At 44.8% G+C, this 16202-nt stretch overlaps 2 protein-coding genes across 2 annotated transcripts in view; one reads left to right on the top strand and one right to left on the bottom strand.

The window, feature by feature from the left end:
• Positions 1-16202, bottom strand: part of LOC112061359 (scavenger receptor cysteine-rich type 1 protein M130-like) — a 737202-nt gene that overhangs the window by 426591 nt on the left and 294409 nt on the right. The gene's annotated exons all lie outside the window — the stretch shown is intronic.
• LOC101946474 (scavenger receptor cysteine-rich type 1 protein M130-like) overlaps positions 10562-16202 on the top strand; it is a 61934-nt gene continuing 56293 nt past the window's right edge. Inside the window, exons 1-2 of the mRNA XM_065578721.1 lie at positions 10562-11270; positions 15609-15923. Coding sequence (XP_065434793.1) covers positions 11060-11270; positions 15609-15923 — 526 coding nt within the window. The 5' untranslated portion in view covers positions 10562-11059. The remainder of the gene's footprint in view (positions 11271-15608; positions 15924-16202) is intronic.

Consider the following 16202-nt stretch of genomic DNA (forward strand, 5'->3'; position numbering starts at 1 on the left):
GCACCAAAACTTAGGGATGCTTTTGATAAATTTGGCCATAGTGTCCCTGGACTTCAGTTCCTCACATGTAAAATGGAGATAACACTTCCCTACCACCCAGGATGTTGTGAAGAGAAATTAATTAATGTTTGTGAAGCACTTGGGTAATATAGAAATTAGCACCATAGACAATCTCATGCAGAAATTAATAATTCAGTATTCAGAGTAGGGTTTGGATGACGTGCAGGACATCATGGCCACACATTAAAGACTGAATATAAAAAGAACTATTGACCATCTACCCATCCGTGAGCACCATGTGTCCTCTGCACTGAATGAGGGAGGGGTCAAGTGGAAAAAATAGCATCTGACCATGTAATTAAAGACTGTATCATAATGCAGAGTCACAAAAGGGACTAATGAAGGTTCACAGGCAAGTACAAGTCTGGCATTAAGAATGTTTGAGTGCTTCACTTTGCAAACATAACTTTCTTTTTGATTCATTGCTTTATAAGTTTTAAGGCCAGAAGGGAGCTTTAGATATTCTAGTCTAACCTCTTGGGTAACACAAGCTATAGCATTTAATGCACTTACTCCTGTACTGAATCTAATAACTTGTGTCTGGCTAAAGCACATCTTCGAGAAAGCATCCAGTTTTGTTCTGAATACTTCAGGAGGTGGAGAATCTTCTGCTTCCCTTGCTAGTTTGGGAATATTTTCAATATTTCATCACCATCACTGTGAAAAATGTATGCCTTACCTCTAATAGGAATGTATCTGGCTTTGTTGTTGTTATGCCTTTCCCCACTAGATTGAGAAGGCCTTTAGTATGCAGTGTTTTGTCCCTTCTAGGTCATCTTTTTGATAAGATAAACAGATTGACCTCCTTAAATCTCTCACTGCAAGGCACATTTTCAAGCCCCAAAATCCTTATTGTAGTTTTCCTCTGCACCCTTTCCAATTTTTGAACATCCTTCTTAAAATATGGACACTAAAACTGGATGCAATATTGGTCTCACCAATGCTGTACACAGAGGAAAAATCACCTCCCTATGAGAGCTGGTAGGAAATTATCTTGCAAACCAGAATTTCATTGAAAAATACCAGTTTGTTGAACTCAACATTTATCATGGAACTGAGCCAGGTTCAGTGAACTTTCTTGAAACCACAGGGAGGGTCAAGTGGAAACCAACATGGATCCCTGGTTGGTTCCTGTTAACCCTGCCATGCAGATTGTTCCAGAATTGAAAACCCTGCTCTTTCTAGGGTCTGAACTACCAGGGCAGCCCTGCTAATGCTTTCAGGCTCTCTGCCATGGGAAAGGAGACTGAAAGCCCTGGGAGCCCCAGCTGAAACCAAGGCTCAGCTCCAGGGTCTGCATCAGGGATCCTGGAAGTCCTGAATGGGTTCTGGTGTCCTAGGGTCTGCGGTTCCAGGGCAGCCCTGCCTTGCAGAATGTCTTGGATTGGATTATTTGTCTACTTAGGCAGTCAGCTGACCAAGCAGCCTGGAAGCCCGGGGGTCCCCAGTCCAGGGCAGGCCGCATGGGGAGTCTGCCCCAGAGCCCCAGCAGTGGCTATGAGAAATTGTCGTTTTTGTCCTGATGTTAACAGTGGTGAAACTGTCAAGAATGTCAGTGTCACTCCACATCTCTTGCGGTTCCTGGGAGCAAATTTCATGTTGGAAACACCATCTGCTGTAGTTTCCAAAACAAAATTTTAGGGTCATTTCCAGTTCACAGGAAATTTTAAAATTGTGAAATTTCCTGTAGACTAGAAATCCTGCATTTCAGCCAGCTCTACTCACTACGCCCCTGTTTATACATCCCAGGATCATCTTAGCCCTTTTTACCACAACATCACACATTGGGGGCTCAAGGTCAGTTCTTTGTCTAATATGATCCCTGCAAAGAACATGGGCTATACCTGTATTTCTGTGAATATTATGTGCACCTCAGTTCCTTTTATGGCTATTTTCACATTTCCTACCAGGGTTCAAAGGGTAACCCCCGTCTGAGCTGCCCACATGTCCCAGGACGGCAGATAATGGCTCTAGGGAACCCAGTCACTGGTAATTAACTGACAATACAGGTGTCAAGGGCTTTGAACTTCTTCCTCTGACCAAGCCAGGCACAACCACACCTTGTTGGGGAGGAGCCCCCAAGGTGGAAATCTTAAACAGAGAGCTTGGGAATTGTTAACAGGGGAGCCCTGATGAACAGATGTGGTGTGACAATGCGGTTCTGGCGGAACCCAACTGAGAGTGCCAACTCAGGACAAATTGCTCAAACAGGGCAGTTACAGCCCAAGGCTGGGGTTTTTTCCACCTCTAAGGCAAAGCCAAACCAGCCAGACTAGGACGACTTCGGTCTCCCCCCACTGGCTAACCGCAAGTCTCACAAGCAATCTCCTTAGACACTCCAGTTTCCCAGTATTACCACCAGTGCCACTCGTTATGGGGACAAATGGTAATGAAAACCAATACCCCAGTAAAAGAAAAAGGTTCTCCTGATCCCAAAGGACCAAGCCCCAGACCCAGGTCAATATACAAATCAGATCTTACCCACAAATCACGCTGTTGCCAATCCTTTAGAATCTAAAATCTAAAGGTTTATTCATAAAAGGAAAAAGATAGAGATGAGAGTTAGAATTGGTTAAATGGAATCAATTACATACAGTAATGGCAAAGTTCTTGGTTCAGGTTTGCAGCAGCGATAGAATAAACTGCAAGTTCAAATCAAGTCTCTGGAATACATCCCCCGCTGGGATGGGTCCTCAGTCCTTTGTTCAAAGCTTCAGCTTGTAGCAAAGTTCCTCCAGAGGTAAGAAGCAGGATTGAAGACAAGATGGAGATGAGGCATCAGCCTTATATAGTCTTTTCCAGGTGTAAGAACACCTCTTTGTTCTTACTGTGGAAAATTACAGCAAAATGGAGTCTGGAGTCACATGGGCAAGTTCCTGCATACTTTGCTGAGTCTAAAGGCATATTTGCCTTCTCTCAATGGGTCCATTGTATAGCTGATGGTCCTTAATGGTCCATCAAGCAGGCTAGGCAGAGCTAACATCAGTTTGTCTGGGATGTCACCCAGCAGCATAGCATAAGTTTGAAATACAGACAGTATAGAGCCAATATTCATAACTTCAACTACAAAAGTGATACACACATATAGACAGCATAATCATAACCAGTAAACCATAACCTTGTCTTAGACACCCAATTTGACCCCCTTTATACAAGATTTGCGTGCCACTACAGGACCTTGGTTGCAACAATGATCTATATGGTCCCAGATTATATCAATAACGTCACAGAGGGTGAGGCAGGATCTGTAGTGAAGGAGATTGAAACTTGGTCCCCAGAAGCAGGGGTTCCTGGGATAAGTTATCAGCCCAGGTTTTGAGGGAAATGCTGAGCTTTAGGTAAAACATAGGCCCGGAGGCTTTCAGTTGCTTTATCCCGCTTCTCTGTGATTGCTGTGTTCCTACGGATAAATAATAGCACTGTCCTGAGTCTGGCACTATTCAATGTTTTTGTTAATGACTTGGATAATGGAGTAGAGAATAAACTCATAACATTTGTGGATGACATCAAGCTGAGATGGGTCGCAAGCACTTTTGAAGACAGGATTAAAATTCAAAATGATCTTGATAAATTGGAGAATTGGTCTGAAATCAGTAAGTTGAAATTTAATAAAATGCAAAATACTACAATTATGAAGGAAAAATCAAATGCAAAAACACCCCCCCTCCAAAAAAAACAAAATAGGGAATAACTGATTAGGCAGCAGTACTGCACAAAATGATCTGGGAGTTATAGTGGATCACAAATTGAAAAGTTTTGATGCTCTTGCAAAAAAGAGAGATGTCATTCTGGCTTGTATTAACAAGAATGTAATATGTAAGACACAAGCAGTGGTGCAAGTACAGTGGTACGTTCCGGTATGCCGCGCCAGTAAGATATTTATAGCAGTATGGCGTACCGGAAAGTCACAGGAAGAGCCCACCCTAGCCCCGCCCCCAGCCCTTCCATATAGCTGCATTCCCTGAGTCCTCCTGCCTGGGGTCTGTATAGCAGATATGTTTATTGAACATTTCTGCCTTTTTTGCATCAATATTAAAAATTTAACCATCTCTATTTGTAATGGGCCTACACCATTGTCATGATTTTTTGTTTGTTCCTAGTATACTTAAAAACTCCTACTTATTGTTCATAGCCCTGCCAGTCATGGATTTTATCCTGATGTCTTTAGCTTCCCTTATCAGTTTTCTACATAGCATAGCAATCAATATACATTAGAAGTTATCTAATTCCCCCTTTTTCCATTTTTTATACATTGCCTTTTTAGTTCTGTTGTGGTTTGGTGGCCAAGTGAAGGCAGCAATGAGCTTTTAAGCAAAGTTTATGCCAGTGGAGCACCCCAACTCCTAAAGGCCCATTTATAATTCTCAACCTTTATTGACTTTCTAGGACACATTAAGCCTCGGCTGGTTGCAGGGGACAGTGCCTGCTCAGGACGTGTGGAGATAATACATGGAAACACATGGACCACAGTCTGTGATGCACACTTTGATCTCAAAGTTGCCAACGTTATCTGTAATGAACTTCAGTGTGGAATAGCTGCATCTATCCCAGGAGGAGCTCACTTTGGAGAAGGACAAGGAAAGATCTTGACTGAAGAATTCCAGTGTGTGGGGAATGAGTCTCTCCTGCTCTCCTGTCCCAGAAAACCACAAGAAAATCAGACGTGCTCACACACAAATGATGCTAGTGCCATATGCTCACGTAAGAATTCAGCACAATGTCTTTAACATCCGAATGATGTGTATTCTAGATTAGGGTGAAGCAATGTACTGATCTCACTGTGTAGGGAGCTGGTTTGGATAGGATTGGATCAAAATCCCAAACAAGCCAAGATACTGAGAAAGGGATCAATTCCCCCTGACTTTCCTTTCTTTAACTATTTCCTATGAAATAGTTCTAAGGCTCCCTCTCTAAACCCCTTCTCCCTTCTCCCCAGGGTACACAGGGTTCCGGCTGGTGAATGGCAGCATAGCGTGCTCAGGAAGGGTGGAGATCCAGGTTCTTGGTGCCTGGGGAACCCTCTGTGATTCACGCTGGGATTTACTGGATGCCAACGTTCTCTGTCATCAGCTCGACTGTGGGTTCGCTGTATCGGCTCCGGGAGGAGGGTATTTTGGGAAGGGAAATGGCTCTGTCTGGACAGACATATTTCACTGCAAAGGGACTGAAACCCATTTGGGCCATTGCCCTGTTACTGCCTTGGGGGCCTCTCAGTGCTCACATGACAATGATGCCAGTGTGATTTGCTCAGGTAAGTGCAGGAGAAATGCTTGATTAAGGACACTTGCCCGTCAGTGTGTGACGCTGCCCCCAGAGCAGGGGAACCTCAGGACACAGCAAGGGGAGAGGGAGCTGGATCCTAAACCACACATAATAATAGTAAATATGTTAAACATAAAATTAAAGTAAATAATATTATCACAAATGAATTGTTGTGACCCAGGAAAGCCCTGGATTCTCCAGGAAGAGCTTTAGCCAGCAACTCAGTCCTTATGCAGGGCAGCGGAGCAGGGGCAGCACTTTGTCCCTCAGGTTACATAAATGTCACCAATTCATTTTCCCCATCCTTCTCCAAAGACTCATAGACTTTAAGGTCAGAAGGGACCATTATGATGATCTAGTCTGACCTCTTGCACAACGCAGGCCACAGAATCTCACCCACCCACTCCTGTAACAAACCCTTAACCTATGTCTGAGTTATTGAAGTTCTCAAATTGTGGTTTAAAGACTTCAAGGTGCAGAGAATCCTCCAGCAAGTGACCCATGCCCCACGCTGCAGAGGAAGGCGAAAAACCTCCTCTGCCAATCTACCCTGGAGGAAAATTCCTTCCCAGCCCCAAATATGGCGATCAGTTAAACCCTGAGCATGTGGGCAAGACTCACCAGCCAGCACCCAGGAAAGAATTCTCTGTAATAACTCAGATCCCACCCCATCTAACATCCCATCTCAGACCATTGGGCACATTTACCTGCTAATAATCAAAGATCAATTAATTGCCGAAATTAGGCTACCCCATTATACCTTCCCCTCCATAAACATATCAAGTTTAGTCTTGAAGCCAGATATGTCTTTTGCCCCCACTACTCCCCTTGGAAGGCTGTTTCAGAACTTCACTCCTCTGATGGTTAGAAACCTTCATCTAATTTCAAGTCTAAACTTCCTGATGGCCAGTTTATATCCATTTGTTCTTGTGTCCACGTTGGTACTAAGCTTAAATAATTCCTCTCCCTCCCTGGTATTTATTCCTCTGATACATTCGTAGAGAGCAATCATATCTCCCCTCAGCCTTCTTTTGGTTAGGCTAAACAAGCCAAGCTCTTTGAGTCTCCTTTCATAAGACAAGTTTTCCATTTCTCGGATCATCCTAGTAGCCCTTCTCTGTACCTGTTCCAGTTTGAATTCATCCTTCTTAAACATGGGAGACCAGAACTGCACACAGTATTCCAGATGAGGTCTCACCAGTGCCTTGTATAACGGTACTAACATCTCCTTATCTTTACTGGAAATACCTTGCCTGATGCATCCAAGACCGCATTAGCTTTTTTCACGGCCCTATCACATTGGTGGCTCATAGTCATCCTGTGATCAACCAGTACTCCGAGGTCCTTCTCCTCCTCTATTACTTCCAACTGATGTGTCCCCAATTTATAACCAAAATTCTTGTTATTAATCCCTAAATGCATGACCTTGCACTTTTCACTATTAAATTTCATCCTATTACTATTACTCCAGTTTACAAGGTCATCCATATCTTCCTGTATGATATCCCAGTCCTTCTCTGTATTAGCAATACCTCCCAGCTTTGTGTCATCCGCAAACTTTATTAGCACTTTCCCTCTTTTTGTGCCAAGGTCAGTAATAAAAAGATTAAATAAGATTGGTCCCAAAACCAATCCCTGAGGAACTCCACTAGTAACCTCCTTCCAGCCTGACAGTTCACTTTTCAGTATGACCCGTTGTAGTCTCCCCCTTAACCAGTTCCTTATCCACCTTTCAATTTTCATATTGATCCCCATCTTTTTCAATTTAGCTAATAATTCCATATGTGGAACGGTATCAAATGCCTTACTGAAATCAAGGTAAATTAGATCCACTGCATTTCCTTTGTCTAGAAAATCTGTTACTTTCTCAAAGAAGGAGATCAGGTTGGTTTGGCTCGATCTACCTCCCATTTGGGGTATTGCCCGTTACTGCCCTGGGGGCCTATCAGTGCTCACATGACAATGATGCCAGTGTGGTTTGCTCAGGTAAGTGTAATGCTGGATTAAGGACACTGTGTGACACTGTCCGCAGAGCAGGGGAACCTCAGGGCACAACACAGGGTGCTCATCACCATAGTATCAGAGTGCACCACAGACATGAATGAATTTGTCTTCATAACACCCTGGGAAATAGCACGATTATTATGCCCATTTCAGAAGTGACTTAGACACTTAGAAGTCCAAGAATAAGATTTTCAAAAGTGCCTAAGTGACTTAGGGACTTAAATCCCATTTTTTCGAGTAACGCAGGAGCCGAAGAACCATGGAGACTTCAACCTCTTGTTGCCTAAGTCACTTCTGAAAATGGCACTTAGGCTCCTACATCAGTTAGGTTCTTCTGAAAATTTTACATAGAATGATTAAAACCAAATTTCCAAACTTGTTACTTATTTGGGGTGATTGGGCACCAACCTGTGACACTCAGGGCCAGATTCTTCAGAGTACTCACCATATTTTGGATTCAAAGAACTGTCCAGACATTAATAAACCTTCACAAACTCCAGGGAAGCAGGTGGGTAAGTATTATTATTAGCTCCATTTTACAGCTGGTGAAACTGAGAGAGAAAAGCAAAGTGACTTGCCCAAGGCCACCCAGTGAGTCAGCAGCAGAGTCAGGATAAAACAAAGTTTTGACTCGCAGCCCTGTGCTCGTTCCACCCGCCCACACTGCCTGACTGCAGAAGAAGTGATCAGCCACATCTTGTCTTGACCCTAGCGGCAGTTGTGAGTGCTCAGTGCTTCTGCTAATCAGATCCCATAAAAATCGCCTTAAGAAACCTGCTCAGCATCACCTGTGAAGTCTGTAGCAGAAGCAGGAACAGAACTGAGCTCCACTGAATGACAATCACTGCTCTTAACAAGATCATCCTAGTTCTTCCTGCGCTCCCCTGCTCATTCTCTACAGGCCTTCCAGTTTCTAAAGTGAATGAGGCAGGGGTCATACAGGCAACAGCCTGACACTACACAACCCCGATTTATCCATCCTGGGCACTGAAACCTGCCAGGGCCCTGCAGAAAAAATATTTCACTAGAAAACTTAATTTTAATAGCCAGCCAATGGTTCCCTTGTGGCTAAATGGAGCCTGTATTCTGGGTCTATAGATCTGCAGAGTTTTAAGACCCAAAGAGGCCACTGTGATCATCTGCTTCTCCCCTCACCAAAGGGATCCCTCCTGTTTAATGAAGTTGCAGCTCCCCTCTCATCTTCTCATCCATGTACAGTCTCCATAGGGCATCCTGACTGACTGGAACTGGGATCCTTACAGAGACACCTACTGCAGAAGCCCTTGATTTCAACCTTCTTCCTAATAGTGGACATGTAGCTTCCAGGACTGACTCCCACAGAGACCACAGTCACTGGTGGCATTACACACCATGACTAAACCTATAGGGCCCTGCCCAGCACTCTCAACAGACGTCTACTCTCCTCTTTACAGCTGATACCTTTGTACCTTGCGGGCAATTCACCTCACAGTTCTCCTGCTTTTCACAGAGGCGGCTACCTGCATTCCTAACTGAATTCCCTGCAGCCCTGCCCTGCCTCTCCTAACTAGCTACCCAGCCCATACCCTGGTTCATACCCTGGGAACTCCTCAGCACATGAAGATGCTGATTTCTCCCTACAGTTGCTGGAAGGAGAATCCCTTCGAAGGAAAAACACCTGGTCCCTTCCGTACGAGCTCCATCTGCCATGATCCCATCTGGCCTTCCTGAGGGGTTGTGGTACCCAGTTATATCCATGAACCTCCTTGGAAAGCCCCAAATCTACTCTCTACCCTCACACCACACTAGTGGCAAAGCTAGGACAGGAAACCTGGGTGGGCCCCGGCTTTCGGGGGGTGGGCAATGACGGGAGGGGCAGAGGGAGGGGTGCAAGAGGGATCAAGTGCCCTGGGAGGGGGAAGAAGGGAGTGGGGGATTGCCTCCCTCCACCCTTTCCAGCCAGCCCTTACCACTCAGCAGGCATCCAAAGCTGAGGCTGCCCGGGGCACACAGACTGTGGGGCGTGCTTAGGGTAACCAGATAGCAAATGTGAAAAATTGGACAGGTGATAGGAGGTAATAGGCACCTATATAAAAAAAATACCCAAATATCAGGACTGTCCCTATAAAATCAGGACATCTGATCACCCTAGGTGCACCCTTTGGGTAAAGGGGGGTCCCGCTGGGGCTCGAGCTCCACACACCCTTCCCGACCCTGGCTCAGTGTCCGTCAGCCCAGCCACGTCCCTTTCCTGTCGGTGCCGGGAGCTGATGCCCTGGTTTCCGGCTCCAGCACGAGCCCCACGCAGACCTGCCCCAACAAGGCACACTCTCCACGGGACTAGCACTGGGGTCAGAAACCAGGGAAATAGCGCACGGCGCCACCAGGAGAGAGACACGGCCAGGCTGACGGACACTGAGCCAGGGTCGGGAGTCCCAGCCTGTGGATTCTGAGGGCTCTGGCCCTGATTTGGGAGGGGCCTGGATGCTAACTGGATGGGCCACGGCCCACCTGTGGCTACACCTCTGCACTACGCTAGCTGCACGCAGCCATTCTCCTGCTCCAGTCTTAGGGTGAACTCCTGGCTCCGTTGAAGTCAATGGAGGTTTTAGCATTGCCTTCAGTGGGGGCCAGGATTTCACTCTTAGCCTTGAAATGTTATTTGGCTACCAAGATCCTTGAGCTGTTTGGATCCAGTGCACGCAAACTGCACCCATCAAGTTGCCGTACTAGTGCATACTGTACTTGACACAGCCAGTGCATGCGCCCTGCACTGACTGTGCTGTTGTCTTTTAACACTGTCAGTCTCTCCTGGCTGCACCTGTGTCTGAACTTGGTGAGTAATTCCTAATTTACCACCTGTAGGACTCACTGATTCTGAGACACACGCAAAGACTGAGATTCACATCCCAAGGAAGTCACAATATTCACCAACAGAGCACATACCCTTCCCCACCCCATGAACAATCTGCTTAGTGTGGTGTGAATTGATCAGTTGGAATCTCACGTTGGGCTCAGAGATGACACCACACTTCAAGGGACAGCTCCAGTCAGAACCACCAGTGCCAGGAACTATCTCACACTGGGAGCTCCTGCACTGGACCCAGGTGAACCAAGAAAGTTGCCACCGACTGAGCAAAGATCAGAGGGAACTAAGGGAATTTACCAACAATAACCTGTTCCTGACCACCATGAACCCAGCTCTTCCATTGCCCAAACTCCCTTAAGGCAAACTTGCCTAAATCATGCACGACCCACCTGCTAAGTGCTTGTGCAGGCACCATTCACTGGCTTCCAGGCATTTAAACCTGGATAAAGTAACTACAAACCTCGGCAGCCATTACACCACCACACACAGACACTATTTTCCCAATCAGTAACCTGCAGGAATTCCTTCGCTCACTCATTTACAGGGTCTCCTGTCAAGGTCAGAGTTTTACAATCCTTATAGCACCTTCTACTTATAGAGTGAAAAGAATAAGTGTCTTCTCACAGAGATTGTTCCCTTTAACACTGTGGCACACTCTGACCAGTGGCTTATGCCTTCTTATTGAGTAACAGTCCATAATTTCATGTGCACTCTGTATTATTTCTAGTGTATAACAGGGAGTGTTATTCAGTGTGTTTCCCATCTCTCCTGAGCCCAGGTGGTTCTGAATCACTCAGACTGCTGAATGGAGAGAGCCGGTGCGATGGGAGAGTTGAGATTTCCCTCCATGGTGTGTGGGGCAGAGTGCTGGATGACCAGTGGGACATGGACGATGCCAGCGTGGTGTGCAGGGAGCTCCAGTGCGGAGTCGCTGAGAAAGCTTATAACCCCCCTAAATCTGAGCAAGGAACGGGCCCTGTGGGGCTGAGAAGTGTCCAGTGTGCAGGAAACGATACTAATCTGACGCTCTGCATCATCTCCACATCTGAGGCAGAGCAGCCAGGAATTGCTGAGGATGTCGGCGTCGTTTGCTCAGGTGACTTACTATGAAATCTTGCAAACATCCTGTCCTTGTTCAATAGGAACATGACCTGTCCTAGGGCCTGTAAACATCTCACCTTGTGCTGTGATCTCATCAGACTTTGAAAATATGTGGATCTGAGGATCAAACTCTGTTGTAAAAATATAGTATTATGCAAAGAGAAAAGCACAGCCACCAGATAGGTTAATGCATTGCAGCAACCTCGCTGTCTGTCTATCTGTCTTGCGTTTTTAATCAAAACTTTTTCAGATGTAAAATAGTTTCCTTGTCATGGAAATTTTCACAAACTTTTTTTTATTTTCATTGAACATTGTCAGGGTTACAGAGTTAGCTGCTCCTCTCTCCCCTTCCTGGTGTCTCTATGTGCACCCACATGAGGCCTGGCCCACTTGCCCTGGCCTGTCTTGGGGTGGAATCTCAAGATTCTTCCTCCGCTAGGCCTGGCCTGGTTACACTACCCTGTGCAAATCAACCGCTCAGCACCCTGCAGGTCCGACTGGGTTTCATTTCTTCCCCGGGGAACTTGTGTCCTGTGATAGTGACCTACAGCGTACTCAGAACAAAGCACTTTATTCAGCAGCTGGAACAACGTATTAGAGCAAAAGGGGTTTAAAAAAACAAACCCCCTACACTTGTGTTGCCACTCATCTAATCTCTGCTTCACTGCAAATTAAGTGAGCTGGGATTCCCTGGGGGAGTAACAGGAAAAGAACAGAATGAGCCTGTGTTCTTGTAAGAACCAAGGTGCTCATGAGACCCAGCTGGGCTCAGTTTGTCTGCCCCACTCTGCTCCCCTTTCTCTGTGAAGTTGTTTTTCCTTTAAGTCCCCACCCACCATGTGTGTGTCTGGGCTCAATTACCATATTGCTCAGTGGTCTGTGTTACAGGCTAGGTGAAGTCTTCCTGCTGCCTCAGACTAGTTTTCCCGGTTGGCCAGCCAGGCCATCTACGAGAACATCCCCATGATGATTGCTCCATTGTCCCACAGTGAGCCTTATCCAGCTTTAATGGCTGGCAGCCACTGGTCTTGTGACCATATCCACCTGTGGCCAGAGCTGCCTGTTCCCGCTGACACTGTGACACCAGCTTAAAAGTCAAATTAGTAAGTCACAGTTCAGGGTACACAGCAGTAACCTCTACCCTGCCCCCACATTCACCACAAATACAATCAGATGGGTTTTTGGAGGGTTTTTTTTTTTTTTTTGAAAGAATAATGGAAAATTCTGACAATGAAAAATATTGATATCTATCCTAACATTTGTTGGGCAGAAGAGATAATTTTCTGAGCATGTCAGTAAATGCATAAATACAGTGGCTTCTTATCTTAAAATCTTCAATAATGGGGCATCCAGAATCAAAAAAGAAAAGAGGGGGAGGCACTGTGGCCTATTTCACAGAGCACTGGAACAGGACTCAGGAGTCTTGGGGTCTCCTCCCAGCTCTGCCACTAGCCTGCTGGTGACCTCCAGCAAGTCAGTCACCGCCCCGTGCCTCAGTTTCCCCACCTGTAAAATGGGGATAATGACACTGACCTCCTTTGTAGAGTGCTTTGAGATCTACCAAAGAACTGTGCTATGTCAGAATTAGATTCTATTATTATTAATGGGAAAAGGAAGTCATACATAACCCTATTTCTCTTGGTGATTAAGTAAAACTTTTTGTTATAATGTGGTATTGTTATATCGTAATCTTAATAGTACATCCTTTTGCTTCACTGAAAAGAAAAAGGAATTGAGGATTATATGATAATATTTTTATTCCTACTGATTGTACATCACTATTGTAACAGATTGCTAAAGACACAAAAACTACCTCTAGAAATTGTTTTAAGTACATGAAAAGCAGGAAACCTGCCATACAGACCATGGGGCCACTAAATAACAAAGGTGACAAAGGTGTTAAAGGAGCACTCAAGGAAGACAAGGCCATTGCAAGAAGCTCAATTAATTCTTTGCATCAATCTTCATTGCAGAAGATGTGAGGCAGATCTCCACATCAGAGCTATCCTTTTCGGATGACCAATCTGATGTACAGTCCAAATTGATGTGTAATAAGATGATATTTTAGACAAATTGATAATCTAAACAGTAATAAGTCACCAGGACCAGATGGTATTCACCCAAGAGTCCTGAAGGAACTCAAATATGAAATTGCAGAACTACTAACTGTTGTATGTAACCTATCACTGAAATCACCTTCTGTATCAGATGACAGGAAGGTAGCTAATGTAAGGCTGATTTTTAAAAGGGCTCTGGAGCAGATCCTGGCAATTACAGGCCGATGACCCTACCATCAGCACCAAGCAACTGGTAGGAACTACAGTAAAGAACCAAATTATCAGACACAGAGATAAACATGATTTGATGGGGAAGAGTCAACAAGGCTTTTGTAAAGGGAAGTCATGCCTCTCTAGTCTCTGAGGAAGTAAACAAGCATATGGATAAGGGTGATCCAGCTGATACAGTGTACTTGGGTTTTCAGAAAAACTTTGACAGGGTCCCTCACCGAGGCTCTTAGGGAAGTTAAGTAGTTATGGGATACGAGGGAAGGTCCTCTCATGGATCAGTAACTGGTTGAAATATTGGAAACAAAGGGTAGGAATAAATGGTCATTTTTCACAATGGAGAGACATGAACAGCAGGTCCCCCCAAGAATTTGTACTGGTACCTGTGCTGTTCAATATATTAATAAATGATCTGGAGAAGGGGGTGAAATCTGAAGTGTCAAAGTTTGTAGATGATCAGTCCAAAGCAGGCTATGAGGAGTTACAAAGGGATCTCGAAATACTGCGTAACTGGCCAACAAAATGGCAGGTGAAGTTCATTGTTGCTAAGTGCAAACCAATGCACATTGGAAAAAAATAATCCCAACTACACATATATGATGATGGCTTCTAAATTAGCCATTACCACCAAAGAAAGAAATCTTGGTGTCACTGTGGATAATTCTTTGAAAACTGCTGAAAATTGAGAAATGATCAAAAAGGCTAATGGTATATTAGGAACTATTAGGAATGGGCTAGAAAATTAGACAGAAACTATCACAATGCATATATATAAATCCATGGTCTGCCCATACCTTGAATACTATGTCCAGTTCTTGTTGCCCCATCCACAGAAATGATATAGTGGAACTGGAAAAGGTACTGAGAAGGGCAACAAGGATGTTGAAGGGTACAGAATGGCTTCTATCCAAGCAGAGACTAAAAAGATTAGGGCTGTTTATTTTAGAAAACAGACTCATTGGGTGATATGATAGAGGTCTATAAAATAATGAATGGTGTGGAAAAAGTGAGTAGAGAAATGTTATTTACCCATTCACACAGTACAAAACCGAGGAATCACCTGATTATATTAATAGGCAGCAGGTTTAATACAAACAAGAGGAAGAACTTTTTCACACAATGCACAGCTAACCTGTGGAACTCATTGCCATGGGATGTTGTGATGGACAAAAGTATAACTAGGTTCAAACCAGAACTGGATAAGTTCCTGGAGGATAGGTCCATCAATGGTTATTAGCTAAGATGATCAGGGACACAACCTCATGCTCAGAGCAACTCTAAGCCTCTGACTGCCAGAAGCCAAGAGCGGAGGACCGGGGTAAGTCACTCCATAATTGCCCTCTTCTGTACACTCCCCCGGAAGCTCTGGCAAAGGCCACTTTTGCAGACAGGATTCTGGTCTGACCCAGACAAGGCTGGCAGCTCTTATGTTCTTATGGTTCTTTTCTGGGGAAGGTAAATAAACAATGGCTTTCTTCAAATAACAGATTTTTTTAATAAACACCTGTATCATGCACTGTACTGTTACTGCACTGAAATCATTGTTCATGCCCATTCCAGTTGCAGGGTAACTATGGCACAGTAAAGGCCCATTCCTGCTCCCACTAGGATTTTCTCCAAGTCTCTGGAACCTCCCAAGTCGGTAACAATTTAAAAGAAAATTGGAATTTCTGATAAATTTGTTAGTTAATATGATATTTCTTGCGCATCCTTAGAAGACCTGTTTGAAAATGTTCAAGTTTTCCAAGTAGGAGCTGATTCTACAAAGCTTTAGCTTCACTAGTAGTTCTTACTTTCAAGACCTGTCCCATAAGGATGACTCAGATGACTAAAGGTTCAGGATTAGGTCCTGTCCCTTTAAATGCTTTTATCGGAAGTTTCTTCACAAAGTCCTCAGCATTTCCTAATTCTACTGACTTCTTCTCTTTATGTTTCTTGTTAAAGACACACATTTTTCAGTATCTCAGCCATTGGAGCATCATCACTGATTTGCATGGAAGCTGTTTAGTTCTCTATTGCATATTAACAGCTGGGATCTATCCCTGCAGGGAGCAGGCGGATCAGACTGGTGAACGGGGCAGGTCGCTGTGCCGGGAGAGTGGAGATTTATTACAATGGCAGCTGGGGGACAGTCTGTGATGATTCCTGGGATCTGTCAGACTCCAATGTCGTTTGCAAACAACTTGGATGTGGACACGCCATCAATGCAACTGTCTCGGCTCATTATGGGCAAGGATCCGGGCAGATCTGGCTGGATGATGTGAACTGCTCTGGGAATGAATCCAATCTCTGGGACTGTCCTTCCGGGGGATGGGGCCAGCACAACTGCAGACACAAAGAGGATGTGGGAGTTCTCTGCTCAGGTCTGGTCTGGGAATGCTCACATGAGTCTGATAATCAGGGGACTTAATGAAGTACATGGGTGTCTGAGGAGTGAGCTGAGGATGTCAGAAAGTTTATCTCCTTTTTCCTTTCTCTCTCTCACTCTCCCCACTACCTACCCACTTGCAGTGGTCACCATTAAAAAGTCAGCATTGCCAACAGTTAATACCAAGGGGTACTACAAATATCAGATTGATTTCTGAATCTCGGGTACCACTGTTTGCAAATGTTGGTAAATGGTGTCTTTTAAATAATAATTT

Source organism: Chrysemys picta, unplaced genomic scaffold, assembly GCF_011386835.1.
Source record: "Chrysemys picta bellii isolate R12L10 unplaced genomic scaffold, ASM1138683v2 scaf1, whole genome shotgun sequence".
NCBI classification, from domain to species: domain Eukaryota; kingdom Metazoa; phylum Chordata; order Testudines; family Emydidae; genus Chrysemys; species Chrysemys picta.